The following is a 25,862-nucleotide window of genomic DNA, read 5'->3' on the forward strand; positions in this document are numbered from 1 at the left end:
TGAGTTGAACTTTATTGTATTTTTCTGAGGTATTTCAAGTGTGGACATTCAAAACAATTATATATATATTTTTGTGCATTTTTTTATTATTTATTTCGTGTGGATTTTCAATTTATTAAAAACCAAAGGTAAACAGGAACCGGTCTACCGCCGGTTTAACAGCCCAAAACCGGTTTGAAAGAAAACCAGGGGTCAAAGCCTTCCTTGCCACATGTGGCCTTATGAATGGGTGGACATAAAAAGGGAGGATCAACGAGGTGGAGCAATCTCAAGCGCTCTTTGGAGCGCTTGGATTCGACAACAGAGGAAAGGCCACACGGCCTTGTGGATTGTGTGGAGATGGTGCGTCCACGTGTCCGCACCCCTACAGTCAAAAGGGCAAGAATACCAAAAAATCAATTTTTTCTTTCTTGTTTTCTTCTCTCACACATTTTCCTTCTCTATTCCCTTCTACGCATCACTACCTCCTCCATAGCCGAGGACCTCAGCTTCGGACCTGTTCAACCGTCGTCAACACTACAGCCTTCACCTCGACAATCTGCAACACCACAACGCCCCCTTCCGGCCCGGCCTCTTTTGACTATGCCGCTTTTCCTCCTTTCCGCATCATCGGACAGCCCCTGTTCAGGTATCAAAACCTCCACGACACCAGAGTCAACATCTCACCGAGCCCATCGTTCCAACGCGCCGCAACCCCCCTCAGAGTCACAAACCGGCATGCCTCGGTTTATGCTCATCTACAGCGTCTCCGACATAACCCTCAAGATATGAATCAACGATCGGTGTCCCTACCAGTCCTTGTACAAGAACCATGACGCGGCGCCGGGAGTCCTCACTGGCGGGAGCCCCAAATTTCGCTACATCATCAACTCCTTTTGTAGCACTTTCGCGACTCTAGATTTTCACCATCTACTCCAAGTAGTCAAAATCAAGCACTTCTTCAAATCAAATACCCGAACCCATCGGCTTCTTGAGAATAAAAGACAGAGAAGTGACCAAAGTAGATTCAAGGTTGCAAGTTGCAGCTGGTTTGACTACTCGGAGCGGAAGCGGCCCAACTCACGACAAGAAGAGGAGATTTAGGGCAGGAGATCTATCCTGTGCTTCGAAGACTACCCACATGAGTTTCCTTGCTCCTTTTTTATATTTTTAGTGTTTTCTTTTTGTGATTTCTATAGACTGAGATGGGTGAGTGAGGGTCGTGGTTCCGGTCTTGCTTGTGATTTTGAATCTATTTAGGGCTTCAGATCGGAGCTTCTGGCTGGTTGAGATTAAGGCTAGGGATCAAACTTCTGAAAGACGAAACGACTCGTCTTCACGAGTCAACACGGGAAGGCTTAGGTTAGGAAATGGGGCTGGCACATGAGGGGTGAGACACATGAGGGTTCAGTTGGGAAAGTGGGCTTTTGGGATAAAAGCAAATTTAAAACGGGCTTAAAGGCTTTTCCCAAATGAGCTTTTTTGAAATTTAACTAGGCCTCGGCTTGATTTAAAAACTCCAGTGGGCTTGGCTTTCAAATGGGTTAGAAAGAGCCCCTTTGGTTTTATTTAAGACTGAAAATGGATTGTGGGTTTAAAATCTAAGTGGGCCTGGTTTTCCATCCATCATTGGGCTTTTATTAAGACAAAACTCGGGCCTGAGGGGTTTCAGGAACAAAGAGGCTGGGGCTCTGGACATTTTCGAAAACGGGCTCAAAGGGTTTAAAATGGGTATTAGGCTGGTGTAGGGCGTTGGACCCGAACTTGAATTCGGGTCAAGAGGTCCGGGTATCATGACCCAAGCCATATAATCAGGAATTAGGCAAGAGGTCCAAACCTCAAATCAGGTGTGGGTTTGGAGCTCGGGTTTAGATCCATACTCATTCAAAATATGAGAGAGAGGGGAGCACCTGCGTCCCTACCTACACATGTTCAGCTACAGCATACATTGAGTGACTTTAGCATTGAGTTGTGGATTTTTACCTTCTTACTTTTCCTCCTTTGGTCTTCTTTTCCGGTGCTCCGGGTCTGTCTGTGCACGAATTCTGATAGGGAATGCTCCTTGCTCAGCTATTGAAGGTTGCTCGATATTCTGAAGTTAAATTGCTGCTTTTGGGTTCTAAATTTACTGAGCTTTCTCTCTCTGGCTTCCTCCTCTTTGAACTCTCTCAGCTTTAATTTCTAAACTGGCAGAACCTCCCTTCTCTTGTGAATTTCTCCTTCTCTCAATCTCAACAAGGTTTCTCCACTCCCCCTTTTTTTTTCTATTTCCGCAGTATTTCTTTGTGCTCCCCCTCCCTAATTTCTGCAGAGTATTTCTATGCTCTCTGTGTGTTTAAAAACTGGCAGAGCCTCCCCTCTTCTCTGAATTTTTTTCTTACTTCTCTCAATTTCACCAAGGTTTCACTTCTATCTGAGGGGGTGTTGCTTCCTAAATTTTGCAGAGTTTTTCTAAGCTCTTTCTTTTTTCAGCGTTTCTCTATTTTTCTCCGGAGTCCCCTTGCAGTGTGCGAGCCTATCCTTATTTATAGGGAGCTGGGGCAGCCTCCTGGCGCCAATTTCATTCCCTTGCAACCAATTTTGTCAGGGAATAATATTTCTTGCACGTGTGATTGATTTGGTTTTTTGATTCTGGGCTAACCAACTCTCCCTTTCCTGTGCGCGGGTAATCCTGAGGGTCCATGTGGCAGATGAGGAATGGAGGGGGCTTTTGGGAGGTTTCCAGATGGCAGCACCGGGATGGAGGGAAGGGCATCTTTGGTTTATTTATCTTTTGTGATTTTCTTTTTCTATTACTAACCAATTTCATTTTGCTCTACTTCTCTGTGCGCAGGTAGCTGAGGTGATCCAGATGTCAGCATAGGAGAGGAGGGCTTTTCGGATGTTTCAGCTTGGCAAGCTCGGATTGGAGCATGGAAGGCTTGGCATCTTCATTTTTATTGAATTTTTTATTTTTTATCTTTTTCATTTCTGCATGAATGTAACCCCGGGTTACCCCCTGTAACCATTATTTGTATACTTTATTATTTTCATTTCCCTGTATTTTTTCTGTATTTTGTATTTTTATTTTCTGCATGCCTGTGTATGTACCTCACCAAGGGCACCTGCCCATCCCAATACATGATTTCACATGCGATTTTTTATTTTGACCCGACATTGTTTGACCAATTTTGACTCAAGAAAAACTCCTAGCTTAATACACATAACTTTAGCATTAAAGCAAAACCCCCGACTTCAAAATTAAAGGGTGTACTCGAAAAAAGGTTTGAAAACATCATTTCACAAATTGGACATTTAAAATTTGATTTAACAACCAAGCTTTGAAAACACCTTCTGATGAGAGGATTATTTTGACGTTGAGACCTCTACTAAAATTAAAAGGGATCAATTTTGTATCTACAATACTTCAAGAGACTCAAAGACGAATGAAAATACAAGTACTTGATTTTTGACACTCAATTGAATACTCAAAACTAAAACCCTATTTGAGGAATTGATTTTGAAACTAGAAGGGCCTAACTTTAAGCACAAATTATTTTACAACCCTTAAGAGGAAAGGATAAAGTTTTGTGATTAGAGATTTTTTGATCAATTATAGTAAAGGGACTCAAAACGATGGGATTTATCCTAAAATGGCAAGATTATTTTGATTAGGGTTCTAAACGGGACTTGATTGAAAACAAATCGGGGCTCCATGCTTGAACTTAAAGTCAATTTTATTATGCCGGGTTTTTTCAGGAAAGCCTGGTAAAAATTAGGGTGTCTACAAGAATGTCTATAATATTCTTAATCCTCACGCCCTTCAGACCTCAACGACTCCATTAATTTGCATATTCCATTCCCCTCCAGATTCTAGCATATTATCTCTGCCCAATCATTCACCTGCATCTTCATCTAGTTTTGAGTCCTAGTCACCTTAATCATCCTAATTTGCAAGTACATACACGACAACAACTCATACATGTATGTATGACCTTGTTTTCCAAACCCTTTTGAGTGTAAGTTCGCAGCACCTTTGCGTGTGCATATGACCTGTTGAAGCATGGCAATTGATCCTTTTCTTTTTTTCATTTGATTGTTATGGACTTCATATTATAAGGATGTTTTGGAGACAGTCAGTCGCACTAAATGGAAGTGGGAGGCATGAAACCTCTACAAAGATTTTTAGTTTATTGTGTATGAAGCATAGTTGTACTCCTTTGATGAAACATAAGCTTCTGCTATTTAATTTGTATTCTACTGTGTTTTATAATGACTTCTATTTGTGTTTTAAAGTTTTTTATGTGCAATGTCAATTTAGAACAAATAACTAACCATCAGTTAAACTGAACCATTAGTTAACCAATTTGCTCGGTTCGGTTGCGGCTCAAAAAATCACCGGGCTGATGCCACCAGCTCGTCTAAGTTAGTGGTTTGGTTAGGTTTATCTGAACCATGAACAACCCTAACTGCAATGGTGGTAAAGATGCTTCCATTACAGAGTAATTATACTTGGAAAACCAGTAACCCTTCACTCCTATACGTATGCAGTTGGTTGTCGCTGTGTATACCATGAAACTCAAGCTTCATTGTTCTGACTCGTTTAAAGGCTCGCCTCATTGCTAAAGGGTATATTCAAGGGCACAGTTTGGATTATTCTTAAGATTTCTTCCCGGTGACCAAACTTGCCTTAATTCATTAGTTTTCATCTCCTTAACCACCACTTTTCATTGGTTTTTGCCTGATATGAAGAATTCCTTCCAATGATCTCTAGGAGGAGGTATATATGGAGCTACCACTTGGGTTTGTTGCTTAAGGGGGGTTGAGATTAGCACGTCAGCTCAAGAAATCCTTGTATGGTCTAAAGCAATCTCCCAAAACATGGTCGGATTGATTCATGTCGTAATACTTAAGTATGGTCTTCAATGGTGCGTGGTAGATCACTCTGTATTCTGCCACCACACTACTGTCATGCTGCTTCTAATAGGATTTTGTTTGTAATGTATGTGGATGATATTGTGATTAGTCTTGATGATGATCAAGGTATCCAGAGTTTGAAGCTCTTTCTGCAAACTAAATTTTCAGACCAACTATTCAAGTTCAAGGTATGGAAGTATCCAAATCTCATACAAGAACCATTTTGTCACAGAGGAAGTATGTTCCAGAACTTTTAGATGAGACAGGGCTCTTTGTATCCCTGTTAATACACCCAAGGATCCCAATAACAAATTAGTGCCAGATTTGTGTGATTTGTCGGCTAACCTTATACAATATCAGAGGCTTATTGGAAAGCTGAATTATTTCACTGTCACTCGACAAGATATATCTTTTACAACAAGTGTTGTGACCCAATTTCTTGATTCTAGAAGATAAAGTCACTAGGATGCAGCCATTTGTATCTTGAGATGCTCTAAAAGTGGCCTAATAGAGGTATCTTGTATTAGGACCAGGGTCAAACAAATGTTCAGGGATATACAAATGCATATTAGATTTGATCACCTTAGCACAGAAGATCCATAACTGTGTACCATGTTTTTTTTTGTGGGAACTTGGTATCCTAGAAGAGTAAGAGACAAATAGTGATGACCTAGTTGAGTGTTGAGTATAAGTATCGAGCCATGACCCACACTATATTGAGGTTGTTTGGATAAAGAACATGCTGGAAGAACTTGGTTTTCCATGTTGTTGGCATATATAGAGTTCATGTTGATAATCAAGTTGTTATTCATATTGCCTCCAACCCAGTTTTCTACGAACAAATGAAACATATTGAAGTTGATTGTCACTTTGTTAAAGAGAAACTAGTGCAGAAGCTCATTACAGCCGCTCATATGAAGTTTGTGCTCCAACTTGTTGGTTTATTCACTAAAGCCCTCAAGCGTGCTGGTGTTAAATCCATCTGTAACAAGCTAGGAGCATATAATATCTATGCTCCAACTCAAGGGGAAGCTTTACATTATTTAACACTATTGTTGTGTGTTGTTGCTATGTTTGTAAGCGTCAGTTCGAGCTCAAGTTAGTAAGGATATTATGGTCATTGTCATGTACTTGACATATATTATGAATAGAGGGAGAGACCAATCATTGTGATTAGGTCTTTCAATTTACACAATACTCTAGCAAATGTATTCATTCTTCACTTTATCTTTTGTAGTTATAAACATTCTCATTTATATCACTTCACATATGTTGTTTCTTAGTTGGCCAATAGAATAGGTCCACATAGTAGTTGGTTATATAATCTTCCTACAAAATTTTCTTTTTAATCTTAATGATGTTCAATGATCATACAACACATCGAAACACCTCTCCATTGTATCCAACAAGCATTAAATCTATGTACCGCATCTCATCAATTTCTCCTCCAACTTGCACAATAGATCCAATATATCGAAATATATCAGTACTAGGAATTTTTTTACCATCAACCTTAAAATTTTCTCCAAGATTCCTCTTAGATTGATTAAATTGCATTTCATATTCCATTTAATTATCTTGAAACCTCTAGATTCTAGAGGTTCTCTCCGTATCTCCAACTTAGATATATCTATTCCACCCCTAGTTTCACTAATCAAACAATATCTTCAACAAACAACACATACCATAACCTCATATGGATGTGTCTAGTAAGTTCATTCACAACAAGTATAAGAAGGCAATCCTTAATTTCCTCAATTTGCTTACAAGTCTGTGTTGAAACATTCCATCCAAAACGTCCATTTGAAACAATTTTGTGAAAATGCTCTAAAAAACTATCAAAAAGTAAATTACCGGGGAAAAAAAACTATCTAAAAGTAAATAATGGAAATCTTTATGCTATAACAGTTCTAAATAATTTTACACAACATAATTTTAAATAAATAAATCTCTTTATGTTATAATAGTTTTATGTTAAATGTCAACTACCAGAAAATCTCCCAAGCTCACCTAGCGGGACTGAAGGATTAGTTCTTGTTAGAGACCAAAATAACATTCACCTCAAACTCCCAACATTGATGATGCCACATATACTTTTGCCCCAAAAAGGGCATCCAAAAAAATATATGATTTGCTACTGAAGGATGTAATCTTGAGATAGCATTCCACCATTAACTTTACAGACTAGACAAAATGCAAGAAGCGGCACAAGAACCTCCAATGCCACTAACAAGGAAATCTAGAGCTGATTTGATGTGAAAATAAAAGCATTTATGTGATCAAATATAAGTGCACAAGAAGTTTGGTTAAAATAAATTCAGTCATCCAAAAGAATCAGCAATATATCTAATTTACCATCCAAAAAAATTAAGCAAAGAGTAATGCATCTATTAAGCATATAGTAGAGTGATCAAGACTCAATATGCATACAAACGCTTCATTCATAGCATGCAATCCAAAATAAAATATCAAAATTGCAAATAAAAATAACTTGAGAGCAATATTCGCAAGAAATTATTGTATTGAAATAAAGGAAAACGATAATGCAAGTATCAAGGCGAAAAGTGTAGGTATCTTAACTTATGAACACCATAATAACAAAAACAACTGTTGTATTAGCATGTCCCAAAAGCACCCTATAGAGAATTTTCAACTTTAGGTAGTGCAACTTTGAAGACAACATAATGAAGTACACAGCTTTCTAACTTGCAAATGTACAACATTGAAATTTGTGAACAGCTAAAACAAGGAGATGTAAAACCTAGGACTAAGAGTGTCCAAATTTTGTCTAAACATTTCTTTAGCATACCAAACCATGTAACATATCTAAACCAAGAAAACTCCATCAGCAGAATTTTAGACAAGAAAGTTGACAGCCGGGGACATTCCAAGAATCCCAAGAACACCTACAGCTTCCATGGTTCTGGGCTTCATTATATCCACAAGACAAGCCAATGAAGTTTAAGGACCAACAACTAATAATAAAAATAAAAATAAAAATAAAAATAAAAATAAAAATAAAAAATAACAGCAAAATAAGAAATGGTAAGACATTAATAAAATATAAACAATGAACAAGTTGCTTACCTCTAATCCAGCATTCTGATAAAGTTTGAGTCCAAGTTCTGAATTATCTTATCATATTTTCTCGGCAATCAAAAGGAGCATACATCCTTCCAAGTTTTGTACTTCAATTTTCCTAGCACTGCTTGCCTTGTTCTTTCCCCCTCAAAATTAGTTGATTAAAATTTATGGGTATGTGCTAGGACCAGCTTTGGTAGCACTTCTTTGTTTTTTTTTTTTTTACGGATTAGAAAAGATAACTTATTGATATCCAAAAAGAAGAGTACAAATCTTGGAGGAAAAGGAGACCTCACAAAGTTCCGAAGAACAGAAAAATGCATGTATTTAATTACAAAAGTATGTCGCCTTCCAATCCCTTCTGGATCTGAAAGGGATAAACCCCCAAAAGAACCAAGAGATGCACGCAAAAGGAAGCTAGGAAGATCACTCTATACCATAAAGCTTTGGTAGCATTTCTTGAAATATGTTTTAGCTCTTAATTAATGGCCAATGAGTTCAACTTTACCAACTTGAAAGTTCAATCAAGAGTAACAACACACTGTGCAAGAGAATTTTCATACATCAATCAAACTATTAGTTTGTTACCCTGTTTTCTAGCTTGTACATGTTTCAATGATGTAAAAATCTATAATGATGATCATGCAATCATCCATGTGAAGGAGGCTTTTCCCCATAATTCTTCCAACATATATAAAGAGAAGACTAAAAGATAACATATGAGAGCTTTAAACACAGATAAGAAAGAAATATATGACCTCTAAGAACGATAAATATAATTGGAATCAAAACTAAATGGCTACCTTCTTTGGCATGCATTTTCCTCAAAATTATCCCGAGGACAAAAGGGCAACAATGGCAGACTTCTTATTAGATCTTCATTTCCTTTCATGGCATCTTGCAGCTCCAATAGCACCAAGCTAAGCACACAATACCCATCAAAATACATCTTTGGCTGCTGTGACATACAATCACCCTTGGATGAGAAAACATGGTTCAAGTTTGTGCAAGAATTCAATCTCTACCCCCTAATGGAACCAGATAATCAATGTTTAAAGAATAAAGCCAAGGAATGACAAGTGAGCAGAAATTTAACTGCATAGGTCAGAATGGTTGAAAAAGCAATCCCACATTCACCAACTTGAAATCATCTTAACCGTGATAATCTCTTCCTTTTCCGATTTTTTCTTTGCACGGCATTGCTTTTATTGTTACTCTTGGAACTGGATGGGAGTGCCACAGTGGATGAGGGCTTGCCAACAAAAGTTCTGCCTTTCTTGGAACCCCATTTTAGAGGCAGATTCTTAACTACACTTCCGATATCATTTGAACTGCTCAGTTCAACTAGTTTCTGAATCTGATCAAGCATCTGATGGGTCCAGGCAACAGACTGATCCAATGCAATTGAATCATCCATTGGCTTTCTCCAAAGATTCATCAAGATATCTCTGAATGACTGAAATGACATAGAGGGCTGACATACATGACAATTTTCACACATCATATTAACCTTCATGACATGTTTGCAAAGGTTTCCCTGCATTGACCATTCACAATCACAAAAAGCAAATTCTGATCCAGGATTCCACACAATATGTCTTCGGCTGCTGTCCTTTTGGCTTAAAACCTTCGCAAAGAGGTGGTCCTTATTGTCCAAAGTAACGGAACTATCAGGAATTTGCAATGCTCGGTGCCATGAAGTAGAAGCAACATATTCTTCCTTGACATTTTGGAAGGAATCACTCTCGTCTGCATAGCGGTCTAACCAATACCTAGAATGCAACTCGGTAGTCAGCTTGTGCACTAACCAATCAACTCTCTGAAGTGCACCAAGATGAGAATCATCATAAAGTTTAAGTTTTAGCTTAACGTGATAGGTTTCTATAGCACCAGATGCCTCCTGGCTTGCAAGTGGAAGAGTGCGCATTGTTCCAAGCCACATTTCTGTTTGAGAGCAGAATACAATAATTCAGAAACAAAATGTCAAAGCATTCCAATAACATACATACGCATGAATTGAAGATTAAAATAAGGGGAAAAAAAACACTCTATATCTCTCTCACACAAACACACACACATAGAGAGAGAGAGAGAGAGAGAGAGAGAGAGTCATCCAACCAATCTTTGGCATCCAACAAGCCTTAAAATAATGCATGAAGGCAGTCTGGTCAACAAAATCCTGGGCAAATTCTTCCAAAGCGACTGAAGAATCCACCCCACCCCAAATTCCATATACTATTTTTCCAAGACGTTTGAAAATCTCCCTTTGGACTTCAACGTTGCAGCATTTCTTAATTATATTTCTCAGCCACGATCGACGGACACGCCAAAGGGAAAATAGGACAGGACAACGAAATATATCCCTGAAAGACAAATAAACTTGAGGTAACAAGTTGCACTGTTTAATAGTAAAAAGAGTTCAAAATAAAACCATAAAAAATAGAGAGAGAGAGAGAGAGAGAGAGAGAGAGAGAGAGAGAGAGAGAGAGAGAATCCGATCCTGCCTTATGGGGTCAATTTCTGCTGCTGCATCATCGATCAGGAACCCATTGACCTTCCATCCAGGTTCAACAGTTCGAGCTCTATCCACTAGAGCTTTCATCCACTTAGACACATCTGGCTTAGCAAAGCTACGAGTAATGACCCATGCAATTGGAAGAGCGTGTTGTCTTGAGTCAAACACAAGAAGCGTACACAACGGATACTGCCATTTAAACAAATCATGACATAAATGTAGAAGATCGTAGCTTGTGGAAAGTTTATACAGGGGCATAGATGATAAAATTACCTTAAGTCTCTTTATGCCAAATGTTGAATCAGCGGCTATGAGACTGCGATGACCAAAACGAATCATCTGTTGTAACTGCCACTCCGTTTGAATCCCCAAAATAAAAGGCTCTGTTTCTGAAGAATCCTGATAGAAGAATATGGATTTCTTAGTGCGTTCAACCCACATTCGGATGCTAGCTTGGTCATCTAAATCCAACTCATGAGTAGACCGTTTAATAATCATTCCAAGTTTGTGGACATACTGAGATGCAAGACTATTTACTTTTGCATTTGAACTGCAGTATCTTTGGATTCCCTCAATGTGTTTCTCTAAAACATTCTCCTCAGGAATGCCAAGGTAGATCATAGACATAGTTTGCTGCTGAATCTCATTACAGATATAAGGAATTTTCTTGGCACCAGGGCCAATGGCATCTCTATCAAGTGGTCCATGGCACACAAAACCTGCCTTGTTTATGTGGCGCCTATCATTCTCATTATATATAATAAGTGCAAGCGATGGACGAGCATAGAGGCGCTTCACAATAAAATGACAAGTACAGCCTCGCATAGATTGTGGTCTAGCAGCACGATTTCGAGTCTTAAGTCGATACCTTCTGCTTGGTAATATATCACCACCTTCCCCATAATTCTCAGGACCAAATGAACACCAATACCTTCAGAAGGGAAAATAAAACGAGAGAAAATAATAATGACTTACTATTTCAAAGAAAAATTACATCAAAGAAAGCAAATGTATTATATCCTTTATTGTATCTAATACAATCATCAAAGCCTTTCTTTTTTCCACATGGATTTTTCAAGGATTATGTGGTCAATGTGTAAGGTAAACAGAGTTCACCTGACAACCTACCTTGTGAAAGCCCATGATAAGATTTCAAAATTCATTTTTTGATTGATGCCCAAATATCTTCTTCATTTTTTTCTTTTTTCTTTTGCCTTTTGGGGTGGGGTTGGGGGGGGGGGGAGGCGGGAAGGGGGTTGATCACAAATCCTGCCAGTAACTCAACACATTTGTATGTTAATAATTTCCAGTTCATCAAATGGGAATATTGAAGATTTTGAAATGGCATAATTGAATGAAAAAGAAAGGTGCATACAACCAATGACAAAATTTCTATTTTAGAACCATCAAAATGACAAGATAGTTTGGCTGCCCTTAAACCAAACTGGTCATATAAAATTTACCGGTACACCAGAAACTTACAGCCTATACTGCAAGTATTCGTCACTCTTGTAATACTGTAAGCTGCCCGTTGATCGATTCCTTGTCCTCTCAATATGAAACCGCGTTGGACATTCAACATTAGAACATTCCCCAATTATAAATGCATCAACTCGTGCATAAGGAATGAGCGCCACATCCTCAAAGTGCTCAGCCGTCCCAAACTTGGTCCAATTTAAATCAGCGGAAGAGAACTCCTCCTCTGGCGGATCTTGTACTGGAATGTCGAGGATGGATTCAGTTATGTCCATCTTCTGTAATATCCTGATCTGTTGATTTAGGAAAATTCTCAGGTGGAATTAATATTTACTGCAAATGCCAAGTGAACTCCCAAGTCTAATTCTATGAATAGAGATTGAAGTAGCCAGAAAAGCACACATATACAAATGATAACAGCTTAAAATGAATCATGATAATAAGTTATCATCTTCCATATTATCAATCATCAAAGAGGAGAATGGATCAAGGGAGTGGAATTGGTTCTCATGCATGCCCTAGGAAATTTATCTCCCAGGTTTCTGGTTTTTTCTTTCCTCTCATTCTTTTTTCTGTTGGTGTTGAGGATAGGGTTCATTTTTGGGAAGATATTTGGGTGAGTGAGACTCCGTTGGAACACCTTGTGCCTCAATTGTATAGACTTTCATCTGTGCATGATGCTCCTATTCTGAATTCTATTCTTGTGAGAGGGGTCTTATGTCTTGGGATTTCCATTCCTTTAGGAGTCTCAATGTGATAGAGATAGAAGAGCTTACTTGCCTGTTGAGCGTTCTGAATTCATTGTGGGGGAGGGGGGTGTTAGTAGGCTTTGGATTGGGGAGTCTTTGGGTTTATTATCTTCAAAGTCTTTTTTTGTTCATATAATCAAACCTATTATTCCCAGTCCTTTTCATCTCAAATAAAATAGCGTGGAAGGCTGCTGCTCCTTTTAGGATTTGAGCTTTCATATGGATTTTGGCTCTCAACAGGGTTAATACAAATGACTTGCTTCAGATTAGGATGCCTTATAAGGCTCTCAGTCCTGACGTCTGCTTGTGTGTGGCAAGGTAGGTGAGACTATCATTTATTCCTACACTGTGAGGTGCAAGGGCACTATGGAATATGTATTCCTGCAGTAGTGCGGATTGGGCAGCTCCGAATACTACTTATGATTTCATATCAGTACAGTTATGGGGCTTCGGAGAAAGAGAAAAAAGAAAAGGCTTTGGTTTTGAGTTGTTTTTGCTATATTGTAGGCTCTTTGACTTGAAAAATGCTAGGATATTCAAAGATCAGAAGAGTCCATCACATTTTATTTGGGAGAAAGCTTCATTTCTGGCTGCATTTTGGGCTTATTCTTTTGGGGTCTTCAAGGGTATCTCGCTGTTCAGCATCCAAAGGGATCGGACGGCAGCATTGTTGTAAATACATTATTTCTTTTTTCCTTCTGATTTTGCTGCGAAGAGGATGGCTTGTCCTCTTTTTCCTGTATATTTTTTTATTTTATTGCATTAATGAAGTTTTTGTCATCTAAACAAAAGAAAAAGAGAGAGAGAGAGAGAGAGAGAGGGATAACAACTTGAAAATTTGCTTTTTCCATTTGATCAGATTTTAGAATAAGCATAATATAACCCAAAATTTCATTGGCAAATAAGATGTCAAACTACACAATAGATAACATTGACAGTGCAGAGACTGCTTAATGCATAGTTTAACAAGGCTGATGGTGCACTAAGGTGCAAAGTCTTTTCTAGAGACATGAGGATTAAGAAAAAAAGAATTTATGCATGAAACTAAATGAAATTAATTACAAGCAAGCATACTCAATGTCCAAATACCGTCAAAACACATTATAGTGACACAATAATATCTATTTACATATTATAATATTATGCAACTGTATTATAATATTATAATTATATAATATTATAATCAATTATGTTAGCATATATTAATATATTAATATTACATTATTATTCATTATATTTTTATTTTCTAAGTTATAACAATTCATAAATAGCTCATTTGGATCCGCGGGATAGCTATTAATTGAATAAGATAGATTATAGTGAAAATTTTGAGAATGTAGGTTATAGCTATTCTGTTTATGTTCCTTATTATTTCATTCAATGTGTAATAAGAAAGGAGTATACATTTACATGGTGAAATTTGGAATAGCTATTCTATATCTATTTCTTGTTATGGACTCGTCTTTTTCACATTGTTATTTGTTTTATTATTATAACATAATTTTTTTTATAACTAATTGTAACCAGTCTATTATAACTAATCTAATTCTAGGAATAGACATTTCGCAAACCAAACACAAGGTTAGTAAGTATAGATACCGATACGGGACACAGATACGATACCAACGCAGTGATACAACAATTTTGTAAAATAAGGATGCAACATGACTAGCTACGTTAGTTAACTAATATATATATATATACACACACACACACACACACACACACACGTATAGGCTTCTTTTAAAATGGAAAATAATTTTTAAATGAAAAATATTGAGATATTTCAAATGGAATAGGAGTCGTTCATGCTTAATTATGGATTGAATGGTCTTGGTTATTTCTGAATAAAAACCCTTCTTGTGCTTGGGCACTTCAATCAGATCCTACTAACTAGTAGAAAACAAGAGGAGGTAGCGAGCGACTCACCTGGAGCAAAGAAGAGGCTTCGACCTGACACACTGACACAGAAAAAGCCTGGGAGACGGAGATGTCCAGTAAAGAAGGCTGAGAGGCTGGTTCGACGGCAAGGATGGTGGAGAATGGGGTCACAAGTCAAGCTAGGGCTCAGACAAAGCTCCTGCTCGTCTCTTCCATCCGCCTTTGTATTTTTATTTTTATTTTTATTTTTTTGTTTCGAATTTTTGTAGCAGAAGGAAGGAAGCAAAAACTCTCAACCAAGTATCAGCCCTGGAATAGATTAACCGAATATGAACCACTTAGAAGAAAAAATGAAGGAATCCACGATAAACCGAGGATGAAATCAGGGACGAGCATCAGCAACAGAAGATTAACAACAGCTAGAACAATAGTCAGAGATGGCTACGGTCGAGTGGAGTCTATGAGCATATGTAAACTCAGATAGAAATTGAGCAAAAAAACAGAAAAAGATATTTTGATCCCTAGAGAAAGCACGCACCTTGAATGAATATGACGGAGGGGACTGTGGCAGACGCCGGCAAAGGGAGCTGCGGCTATGGACAGAGGGAGCCGCAGGGCCAGCGAGGAGGTCTTGGCGTGGTCGATTGATTCGAGGCACGCGAGGAACTGTCTGCGGATTAGATAATGGTGGGCCTGGAAATAAGTCTGTTAAAATGGGCCGACTTATTTGGGCCATTTTAATTCGACCTGCTCAAGTGAGAGTTATGCCCTGCTCACTTTCTAGTTTCTATTACTTTCTATTAAGAGTGGGTATAATTCAGGTTTGATCCAATTAATTGATCGAATTTGATCAATTTGATTTAGTTAATATATTGATTTGGTCTGGTTTGATTCTAAATTTGGATAATTTCAAGTATTCGATTTTCAGTTCAAGTTTGAAAAATCTTTAATTTGATTAACTGAATTACCTGATTTTGTAATTAATTAATAATTAAATATAAATTAGTAATATTAATATATGATATATGTTAAAACTTAAATGTTTAATCTTAAATGTTAGCATATCTCCCTAATTAAGTTGATTAATCAATCTCCATAATTTTGTCAATTTCCATGATTTGTGTAATTATAGGCATGATTTGTGTAATTAGCATTAACGTCATTAATGATTTGCCATTGTGAGTTTGCCTCCTTCACTTATAAAAGAATGACCCTTGTACAGTTTTATATATACAAGAATACAAAAGTTATTTACAACTTTTTCTTTATTCTTTTAGTTTTAACATTGTATTAGGGCCAACTTTTTCTTTATTCCAATACCATAAATTGATTTTGTTGCTCCAGAGTTTTTAGCTTGGTGCAAAAATCATTCCAATCCGATGCCGCGCACCTCACGAGCTCAGTCACCAGCGACTAGACACCATCGCATCCGCCGTCGCTCGTCGTCATCTCCGATGACCTTCCAGCAATTTTCCAACCACCGTCCACTGCCAATTCCGGCAGAGCTCTAGTGAAGTTGGTTTTTTTTTACTAGTCTTTCGTGTTCATTCCATCGACACCCTCCTTTTGCTCTAAATCAGTCAGCATTATCATTTTCATTCTATTATGGCTTCTTTAAATGATGTTGTTTGCCCTATAGAGATTGTTTTGAATGGCTCCAACTACAATGCTCGTGTAACAACCTGCTTAATTAACTGGGGTTTTTTTTTTTTACATATATACTATGACATTCTACAAGCTCTAATACCATACTGGGGTAAACCCAATCATTAGCCTAAGCAGCGAGAAGTAGAAATCAAATAAACATATCCATATATATAATTAGATACAATACCAGAGTGCTAACAGGTTTCCCAAAATTTACATATATCATTGTTCCCAAAATATCCTCAATTGGTGAGGGCTATACAAAAACACTCCCAAAAATATTCTAACTCTCTACTGATGGTGTAGCTACCGACAGCGCTACATCTAATGATTGGGTCTCACTTTTAGATAATTTAACATAAGATGCAAAAATGAATGAATGAGTAGCTCCCGAGTCAAAAAGAACAATAACCGAATATGATAAAATAGTAAATGTACCTGTCACCACATCCATAGCAGCCTCTGCATCACCCGGCGTTAGAGCGTATACTCGCGCTGGGGCCACATTCCTCTGTTGGCCACCACGAGACGCTTGGTATCCTCCCCGAGTTGCCTGAAGTCCTCCCTGATAGGGCCTGGGAGCTGGGACCTCGTCCTATTGACCTGGGCATTCGCGTACCACGTGACCGGGTCTCCCACAATGATAACATACACCTCTGCCTATCCGGCACTCCCCCAAATGATATCTCCCGCACGTCTAACACACCAAGTAAAGTCGGTGCACCCTAGTTCGCACGAGGTCCTGTCATCTGCCTCTGGTCTCCCCTATCGCGACCTCCTCTCCATGGACCCCCACTAGTGTCAGCCTAAAAACCTTGAGACGCAGGCCTCTTCCTCTGATTCTGAGTTGCTACACTCCTCTGAATGTCACTCTCAATAATGGCAGCTCTGTCTACAACCTCTATGAATGTCTGAACCCTGAAACCAATCACCTGCTCAAACAGATTCTGTCTCAGTCCCTTTTCAAATTTTCTTATTTTTTTCTCTTCATCAGGTGCTAAATGTGGAGCAAAACGCGACAACTCGACAAACCGAGCCACGTACTGGGATACAGTCATCTGCCCCTGTACCAAATGCAGAAACTCTGCCGCCTTTGCACTCCGAACGATAGTAGGGAAATACCACTCGAAGAACAGATCCTTGAATCAATCCCACGTCACTGGAACTGAAATCGGCCTCTACTCCTCTATTAGACACGCTGCTCTCCACCAGCGCTTCGCCTCCCCTGTCAACTTAAATGTTGCAAATGCTACCTTCTGCTTATTCGTACATGGAAGCACCGCCAATGTCTCTTCGATATCATGGACCAATTCTCAGCTACAATCGGTTCATCTTCTCCAACAAATGACGGGGGTTTCATCCGCATAAACTGCTCAATCAAATAGCCACGCTCCCTAGAGCTCTTAGCCATCTCAGCCATCACCTGCTGAGTGACGCTATGCAGTATAGCATCTGTATCTCCTCCACCTATGCTGGAAGGTCCTGGCCTATCCTCCGCAGCATTCGTGCCACTACTTCCTAGGTCCATCCTGAAAACAAGAAACACACTTAAGCACTTTATATCCTATACGGACCTATCCTGTACCAACTCAAAATTAATTACCTTCCCCGACTTTAACTCAATATCCAATTCTGTCACCTAAACACATGACCCAATAATAGTTTACTATAGTTTTCCTGAAATTGTCACCCCAGGAAAAACACGGAAACCACCACGGCAATCCTGTACCTAGACACAGAACAAACCCCAAATCCTTTTTCCTATACTCTAGTATTGCTTCTGCTGCACTCTAAAGTCTACAGAACCTAGCAACATAGGCTCTCATACCAAACTATAACAACTTGCTTACTTAACTGGGTTTTATATATATATATATATACTATGACATTCTACATGCTCTAATACCATACTGGGATAAACCCAATCATTAGCCTAAGCAGCGAGAAGCAGAGATCAAATAAACATATCCATATATATAATTATATACAATACTAGAGTGCTAACATGTTTCCCAAAATTTACATATATCACTGTTCCCAAAATATCCTCAACTGGTGAGGGCTAGACAAAAACACTCAAAAAAATATACTCACTCTCTACTAACAGGGCACTACTGAAGCCCCTCTATCTGCGAGCCTGGTATGCTCGCCTACCTAGATCACCTGAAAAATGATTTAACACTAGGATGAGCCAATGCTCAGTAAGATGAAATATGTTATTACTAGTGTGTGGCAAATGAGTTACAATATTATGAAAATCTGCTTCATATAATCATGTATAACTGAATATATAAAGACAGTACAAGTAATAAAATTCATCATCCTTTCCATGTTGCTTAACATAACAATATTGTAGGTTACTATTAAAAATACTTCTATTATACATAAGTATGTTCCTTGTTTCTATAAATCTGTACATACGTAATAGTAACTAAAAATTTTCCCTGTGGATAACTGTGTGTCATGATTTAACCACTCATAACAGGGTTGTGCGGCCCGTAGGCGGGATCTACACTAGCTGGCCGACCAGGGTAAATCACTATACTCCATCGATCTGATCTGCCCACCTCAACCCATATCTGATGGGGAGTCTGTCCACGTCAAGGGCCTAGGTGATCGACCTACTACCACGTATTATCTAAATAGGTGGTTGCACTCATAATTGAAATATTTGTAGCAACGGTATCGTGCTCTGCCGTATGGTCCAACAGGGTCTAATACTATATAATATATCTCTATATACAACTATCTGATTTACCATGATTCTGAAATAACTGTAATAACCATGATACTGAATAAACTGTAACTGTAATCCATACGTCATGGTACTGAGAACTGTATAATCATAACACTGAAAACTGCATAATCATAGTACTAAAATTCGTATAATTATGGTACTGAGATTCGTATAATCATTGTACTAGAATTCGTATAATCATGGTACTAAAATTCATAAAATCATGGTACTGAAATTTGTAAAACATATGTCATTACTATATTCATATTCTTAAGCCACACCATACTTTAATACATAATATTCCTAATTTAATAAACTGTATAATATTTTAAAATTACCTATCATAGCATATTTCCCTTACCTGACTACTGAAAAGTCGCTATGGTATACTGGCCTAACACCCGCAGGGCCTCCTACATAACACCCTGAAAATAACATTTTTCAGAACAAAATATCAATATTTCTTTGCCTATATCATTTCCTATAACTGTGAGAAGGCAAAAAATGGACTAAAAGTTCTTACCCTGAATTTGGGATGAAATCCAACTGTGTTTCACCGACGATCCGCTTCGACAGACTTGTAGAGAACTTCGCCAGGAGCGTCGTGGTGGCTTCGGATCGTCGATCCGGCGACTGGCGGGGCCGAAATCGAAGAGAGAAGGGAGAGAGACCATAAGAGAGAGAGAGGAGAGAGAGAGAGAGCACTGAAATGTGATTAAAATCCGAGTTTTCACTATTTATAAGGTCAGATTCGTCGACGAGACACGTCACCTCGTCGACGAGTCCTTCAGTAAATTCGTCGATGAAGGGTAGTAGCCCAAAATCCTTCGCTTGGTATTTTCTTGTCGACGAAACAGGACCTCGTCGACAAGATCCTGAAGACCTTCGTTGACGAATCCCTGTATTCGTCGACAAAGCCTGACAATTTTTTGAAAATTTTCTCCTCCTGTTTCTGTTTCCATTTCTCTCCCTCTTATTATTAAAATACTATTATTTTTCGGGTCACTACAGCTTGGGCCCAACAAATGTCAGTTTTATGATTGGTTAGAGATTATAGCGTTTTGTCATTAGAACAAAACAAAAACCCGCAAAAACTAACAAGCAATCCATAGAGGATTTTGATGAGACTCTTGATGAATGGGAAAGTACTCATTGTAAGATATTTTTTTGGTTTATTAATACATCAGTTCTTTCCATTCAGATTCTACTTCCTAAGTTTCAGAATGCCAAACTTGTTTGGGATTTTTTGGCAAAACGGTACAATTGTGGCAATAATGCTGCTCTCGAGTTTCAGTTGGAAACTAGGCTTTCCCAGATGCGTTAGGAACCTGGATAGTCTATTGTCGAGTTTCATGCTCACGTTAATAGCATTTGGGATCAGCTTTCTCAAGCTGACCCTACTTTTTTATGAGCAATCAATTAAGCTTTTTGCTGCATATCGAGATCGTCGTCAGTTCATATATTTTATGATGCATATCTGGGATGAATTTGAGAATACTCGAGCATCTTTGTTACATTTATCTCCTCTTCCTACACTTGAGGTTGCTCTTGTGGAACTAATTTTTTATGAGGCATGACAACAGACTCGTCGAGTTCATTCTATCGATATAGTATTGGCTATTACTCTGTTTAGCTCATCTACTCCGGCTACTCCTATTGCAGCTATTGCTTCTTCTAAACCGCGTCGTTTCAATGGCCAATGCCCCTATTGTAAAGAAAACGGCCACCATATTTCCAATTGTCCCAAGAAGAAGGCTAAGGATGATAAGGATGCTCTTAAGGCTAAGGCATCTTACTCTTCCAAGTCTGTTGCTACTATCTCCACGAGCTCCTCGACTTCTGATTTATCTTCTACACCTTTTTTGTCGTCTCTTTCTGTAGCTGACCTTAAGACAATTATCATCCAGGTTATATCTCGTACTTCTACTGCCTTATCAGTCTCCACAGGTAACCCTACATCTTGGTTTATTGACTCTACCTGTTGCAATTATATGACCTCTGATTCCTCTTTAGTGACACATAGGAAGTCTTTAAATCATGTTCCCTTAATTTGTACTGCTTATAGTTCACATATGTCTGTTAGTCATCTTGGTCATGTTTCTACTCCTACTCTTTTTGTACCTGACACATACGTTGTGCCTAACTTGTCTTTAAATTTCCTTTTTGTTGGTCAACTTGTTGAAAGTGGTTTTATCTTAACCTTTTCTCACAAAAGTTGTGATGTGTAGGATCCGAAGACGAGCCAGCTAGTTGGGATCGGGCGTAAAGTTGGTTGCCTTTTCGAACTAACATCTCTACATTTGCCTAGTTCTTGTTCTCTTCCGTCTCTTACTGCTGCTGTGTCTTCCAATGTTTGGCACTCTCGTCTCAGTCATACCTCTTTGTCTCATGTTCAGTCTTTAGCTTTTAGTGGTTGCTTAGGAAATGTTAAATTTGAACCTTTTGATTGTATGTCTTGTCAACTTGGGAAATAGAAAGCTTTACCTTTTAATGAAAGTAATTTTTTGTCTTCTGTACCTTTTGGTTTGGTTCATTTTGATATTTGGGGACCTGCTCATATCTTTACTAAGGGCAGGTCCCGTTACTTTGTTATTTTTATCGATGACTACTCTCGGTATACACGAATTTATCTTTTGCATGATCGCATTGGGTTATTTAATGCTTTTCGCGATTTTAAGCAGATGATTAAATGTGATGACCCAAAAATATATATATATGATTAAAGTACAATAATAATAAAATAATAAAAATAGTCATTAAGTTAATATCAATACAGAAGTGTTTTTCTGTAGGATCCTTGATTCCATGTTTGATGCCTAAGAAAGACCTTGTCTTAGCGAGTGCTCAGAGACCATTGCGGCTCAGTCGCTCCCTGGAGGTCGGCCTGGTCAAAATGGAATTTCATAGGATAAACAGGATAGATACTGTTTGTATACGTAAATAAGTATATATACATAAAATAGTGTTTTGACAGACATAATTTGTAGAAATACATAATAAGATGATAATAATATAGGTATCATATGTGGGGCCCACAAGACTATGTGGGGTCCACATGAGTCCCGGAGCCACAAGACACTGTTTATATACGTAAATGAGTACATAAAACATGTTTTAACTGATATAATTTGAAGAAATATATGATAAAATAATAATAATATAGGTATCCTATGCGGGGCCCACAAGACTGTGTGAGGCCCACATGAGTCCCGAAACCGTATGAAGGTTTTCACAAGTCTCAAAACTATGCAGGATGCATAAAATCGTATAAGAGTTATTGGAATTACGTACGATCCATTTGGGTCTTGAAATTGTGTGGGGCCCACAAGACTACATGGGGCCCACATGAGTTTTTAAAATTTAAATTTAATTCTTGTTCAAAAATAAAATAAAATAAAATAAATACTAAATATAGTTTAAAATTAATAACAATGATAATAATAATGATTAAGAAAAATAATAAAATAATTAGTTAGGTAATGGATTAATTAATAAGGTAAGTAATTAATTAAAAATTTATTTAGTGAGAATGGTGGCAAGCACTCCCAAATGGCCTCCACTCAAGTTTAAAATTAATAACAATGATAATAATAATGATAATAATGATTAAGAAAAATAATAAAATAATAAAATAATTAGTTAAGTAATGGATTAATTAATTAGGAAAGTAATTAATTAAAAATTTATTTAGTGGGAATGGTGGCAAGCACTCCCAAATAGCCTCCACTCAACCCACACCTTGCCCATCCCTTGCCAATTCTTTAATTTTTAAAATTATAATTTCACCCATCTCCCCACACTTTTATAAATTCTATTTCTTCCCCAAAATTTTCCTATAAATAGGGAGCTCTCAACCTTCATTTTTCACAACAATTTTCCAAGGAAGAGAAGGATTAGTGAGTGAAAGAATTTGTGGTGGAGAGAGAATTTTTGAATAAATTCTTAATCACCCACTTTTTCCGATCTCATTTCTTAAAGATAATTATTGTGTTCGTAGCACACGGTAAAAGAAGAAGGTAAGTAAATTTGATTATGTTAGTATTTTTATTCAAAATTTATACCCGAGTTTATTTTGTAAGTAAATTTGATTATGTTAGTATTTTTATTCAAAATTTATACCCGAGTTTATTTGTAAGTAAATTTGATTATGTTAGTATTTTTATTCAAAATTTATACCCGAGTTTATTTTGTAAGTAAATTTGATTATGTTAGTATTTTTATTCAAAATTTATACCCGAGTTTATTTGTAAGTAAATTTGATTATGTTAGTATTTTTATTCAAAATTTATACCCGAGTTTATTTTGTGAGTAAATTTGATTATGTTAGTATTTTTATTCAAAATTTATACCCGAGTTTATTTGTAAGTAAATTTGATTATGTTAGTATTTTTATTCAAAATTTATACCCGAGTTTATTTGTAAGTAAATTTTGATTATGTTAGTTTCTTTTTATTTTAAATTCATACCCGAGCTTATTTTGTACGTAAATTTTAATTATGTTACTTAGTTCCACAAAATTTACATGAGTTTATTTTTACGCATATTTAATTATACCAGTTCTATCTTTAATATACTTGCATCTATTTTTGGGTTAAGAAATGTTCCAATCCCCTCGGGTAAAATTTCAGCATTTCTTTCTATTCAAAAATAAAATTATATATATTTTTAACACATAAATTGTGTGGCATGAGTTTATTTCTACGTTACATTTTTTTTATGTAAATATGAGTAAAGATGAGATTTTCACGATATTATTTTAAATTGCATAAATTATAATAAGATGATTTTCAAACCCCTTATGGCAACGAAAGTTCAAAATTACAGATGCTCGGTACCGCAGCTTAAAGTTTATACGGATCAGAGTGCACCCACACTGTTTACAGAGTGGTTATTTATGTTAGTGGATTTCTCCTGAGTGCACACCTGGTTTAAGTCCAGGACTTAATAAGGAAAATCTCACTTAAAGTTTACGTACGTTGATTTAGTTTGGTAGGCCAGCCAGCTAAGTCCAGTCTTCGGACCGCACAACCCAGTCATGGGGGTAAACATGACTTACGGCAAACAGGCCTAAGGGTGGTTTTTACAATATATGTTTATACATATTTAATTACGTGTACAAAGTTACTGATGATTTGAAGGAAAAGTGTAAGTTTACGTGAAAAGGATCATTTTGGTGCTTAAATGACGATCTAAGGAAAACGTACAAGGAAAAGTATATGTATGTTTATCATTAAGTATTTTTACAGTTTTAAAGTTAAAAGTTTAATTTAACAGTTATAGTATATGATTGTAAAAATTTATTATTGAAATTTATGACAAAAGTTTTATGCAGAAATTTTTAAATTTATATTTATTCTAAAAGCAGTCTTGAAGTTGTATTAAATATTGTTTTACGAAATTCTTTAAAAGCTCATTTTGGCCACACACTAATAATAATCTTATTTACTTACTGAGCGTCGTCTCACCCCAATCATATTTTATTTCAGATAACTCTGAAGGACATGTCGGAAATCAGGCTTAGCAAGCATGCGGGTGGGGATTAGAAAAATAAAGATTAATTAGAAATATAGTATGATTTCAGATATTTACGTTTGTGTAATTTTCTTCTTTTGAAATAAATGATTGTAATATGGAATATTAGTGCTCTGGTTTAATAAAATTTGAGTTTATTTGCTTCCGCTGTAAATCAGTAGTAAAAAGTTAATATCCCAGGCCCCTCGGGGTCGGGGTGTTACATTAAAACTTAATTTGATCGCACCATTAAAGTTTTTCGGTCCAATAATGCCTTAGAGTATACTTCTACCCCTTTCATTGAAAAATTAAAGAGGCAAGCTCCTTGTGCTTGGTTTGCCAAGTTTAACTCCATTATTGTACAACTTAAGTTTGCTTCTAGTCCCTATGATTCAACTATTTTTACTCGTCACACTGATACTGACATCACTATTATACTACTTTATGTTAATGATACGATCATTACTAGTGATGATACTTCTGGTATTCATGAGCTTAAGCGGTTTTTGTGTCAGCAATTTGAGATGAAAGACCTTGGTTCTCTTAGCTACTTTTTCGGCTTAGAGGTGTCTCCTACCTCTGATGGCTACTCTTTGACCCAAGCCAAGTATGCTTTTGATCTTTTCACACGTGCTGGTCTCACAAATTGTAAGATAGCTGATAGTCCGCTGGAGCCCAACATCAAATTCCGTCCTACTGATGGGGAGTTCATTCCTGATGCCACTCGTTACCGACAGCTTGTTAGGAGCTTAACTTATCTCGTTATCACTAGACCAGACATTGCCTATGCAGTACACCTTGTTAGCCAGTTTATGTCAGCTCCTTGTCATGTTCACTATGCAGCTGCTTTTCACATCTCACACTATGTGAAGGGAACATTATTTTATGGGTTTCATTTTTCCTCTCACTCATCCTTGACGTTGTAGGTTTATTCTGATGCTGATTGGGCAAGGGATCCTACTGATCGTCGGTCTACCACTGGTTTCCTTTTTCTACTTTGTGACTCTCTTATCTCTTGGCAGAGTAAAAAGCAGACTGTTGTTGCTCGCTCTGGCGTCTTTGGCTTCGTTGGCTTCTCCAAGATATGGGTATTCCTCAACCCTCGAGCACTCCACTTTATTGTGACAATCATAGTGTTGTCCAAATCGCTTATAACAATGCGTTTCATAAACGCACCAAACACATCGAGATCGACTGTCATTTTGTGTGTCATCGTCTTCAAGAGGGGACACTTTGCCTCTTATCAGTTCCTTGCTGATCAGTTAGCCGATATCTTCATAAAGGCTCATCCACCTGGTCACCATCGTGTTTTAGTTTGCAAACTCCAATTAGCATCTTCAATACCACCTTGAGTTTGAGGGGAGATGTTAGCATATCTCCCTAATTAAGT

The 25,862-nt window shown here is 37.4% G+C and overlaps 1 protein-coding gene across 23 annotated transcripts in view; it reads right to left on the reverse strand.

Moving 5' to 3' along the window:
- Positions 1-15,287, reverse strand: part of LOC131147774 (uncharacterized) — a 46,639-nt gene extending 31,352 nt beyond the window's left edge. For 2 of the 23 annotated variants that reach the window (XR_009134927.1, XR_009134917.1), the window contains exons 1-7: positions 15,116-15,259; positions 11,954-12,240; positions 10,745-11,402; positions 10,461-10,660; positions 10,075-10,319; positions 9,053-9,900; positions 8,760-8,914 (exon numbers count right to left, since the gene is read on the reverse strand). Coding sequence is in view for 2 of the 23 variants with exons in the window: in XM_058097334.1 (XP_057953317.1) it covers positions 9,104-9,900; positions 10,075-10,319; positions 10,461-10,660; positions 10,745-11,402; positions 11,954-12,222 (2,169 nt within the window). In the remaining 21 variants the exon portion in view is untranslated. Of the gene's footprint in view, positions 1-7,419; positions 9,901-10,074; positions 10,320-10,460; positions 10,661-10,744; positions 11,403-11,953; positions 12,241-14,625; positions 14,887-15,115 lie in introns of those variants that run through there. The other 21 variants (XR_009134922.1, XR_009134915.1, XR_009134930.1 and 18 more) reach the window with 20 other exon arrangements.
- Positions 15,288-25,862: the final 10,575 nt, after the last annotated feature.

Source organism: Malania oleifera, chromosome 2 (assembly GCF_029873635.1).
Source record: "Malania oleifera isolate guangnan ecotype guangnan chromosome 2, ASM2987363v1, whole genome shotgun sequence".
Lineage (NCBI taxonomy): Eukaryota > Viridiplantae > Streptophyta > Magnoliopsida > Santalales > Ximeniaceae > Malania > Malania oleifera.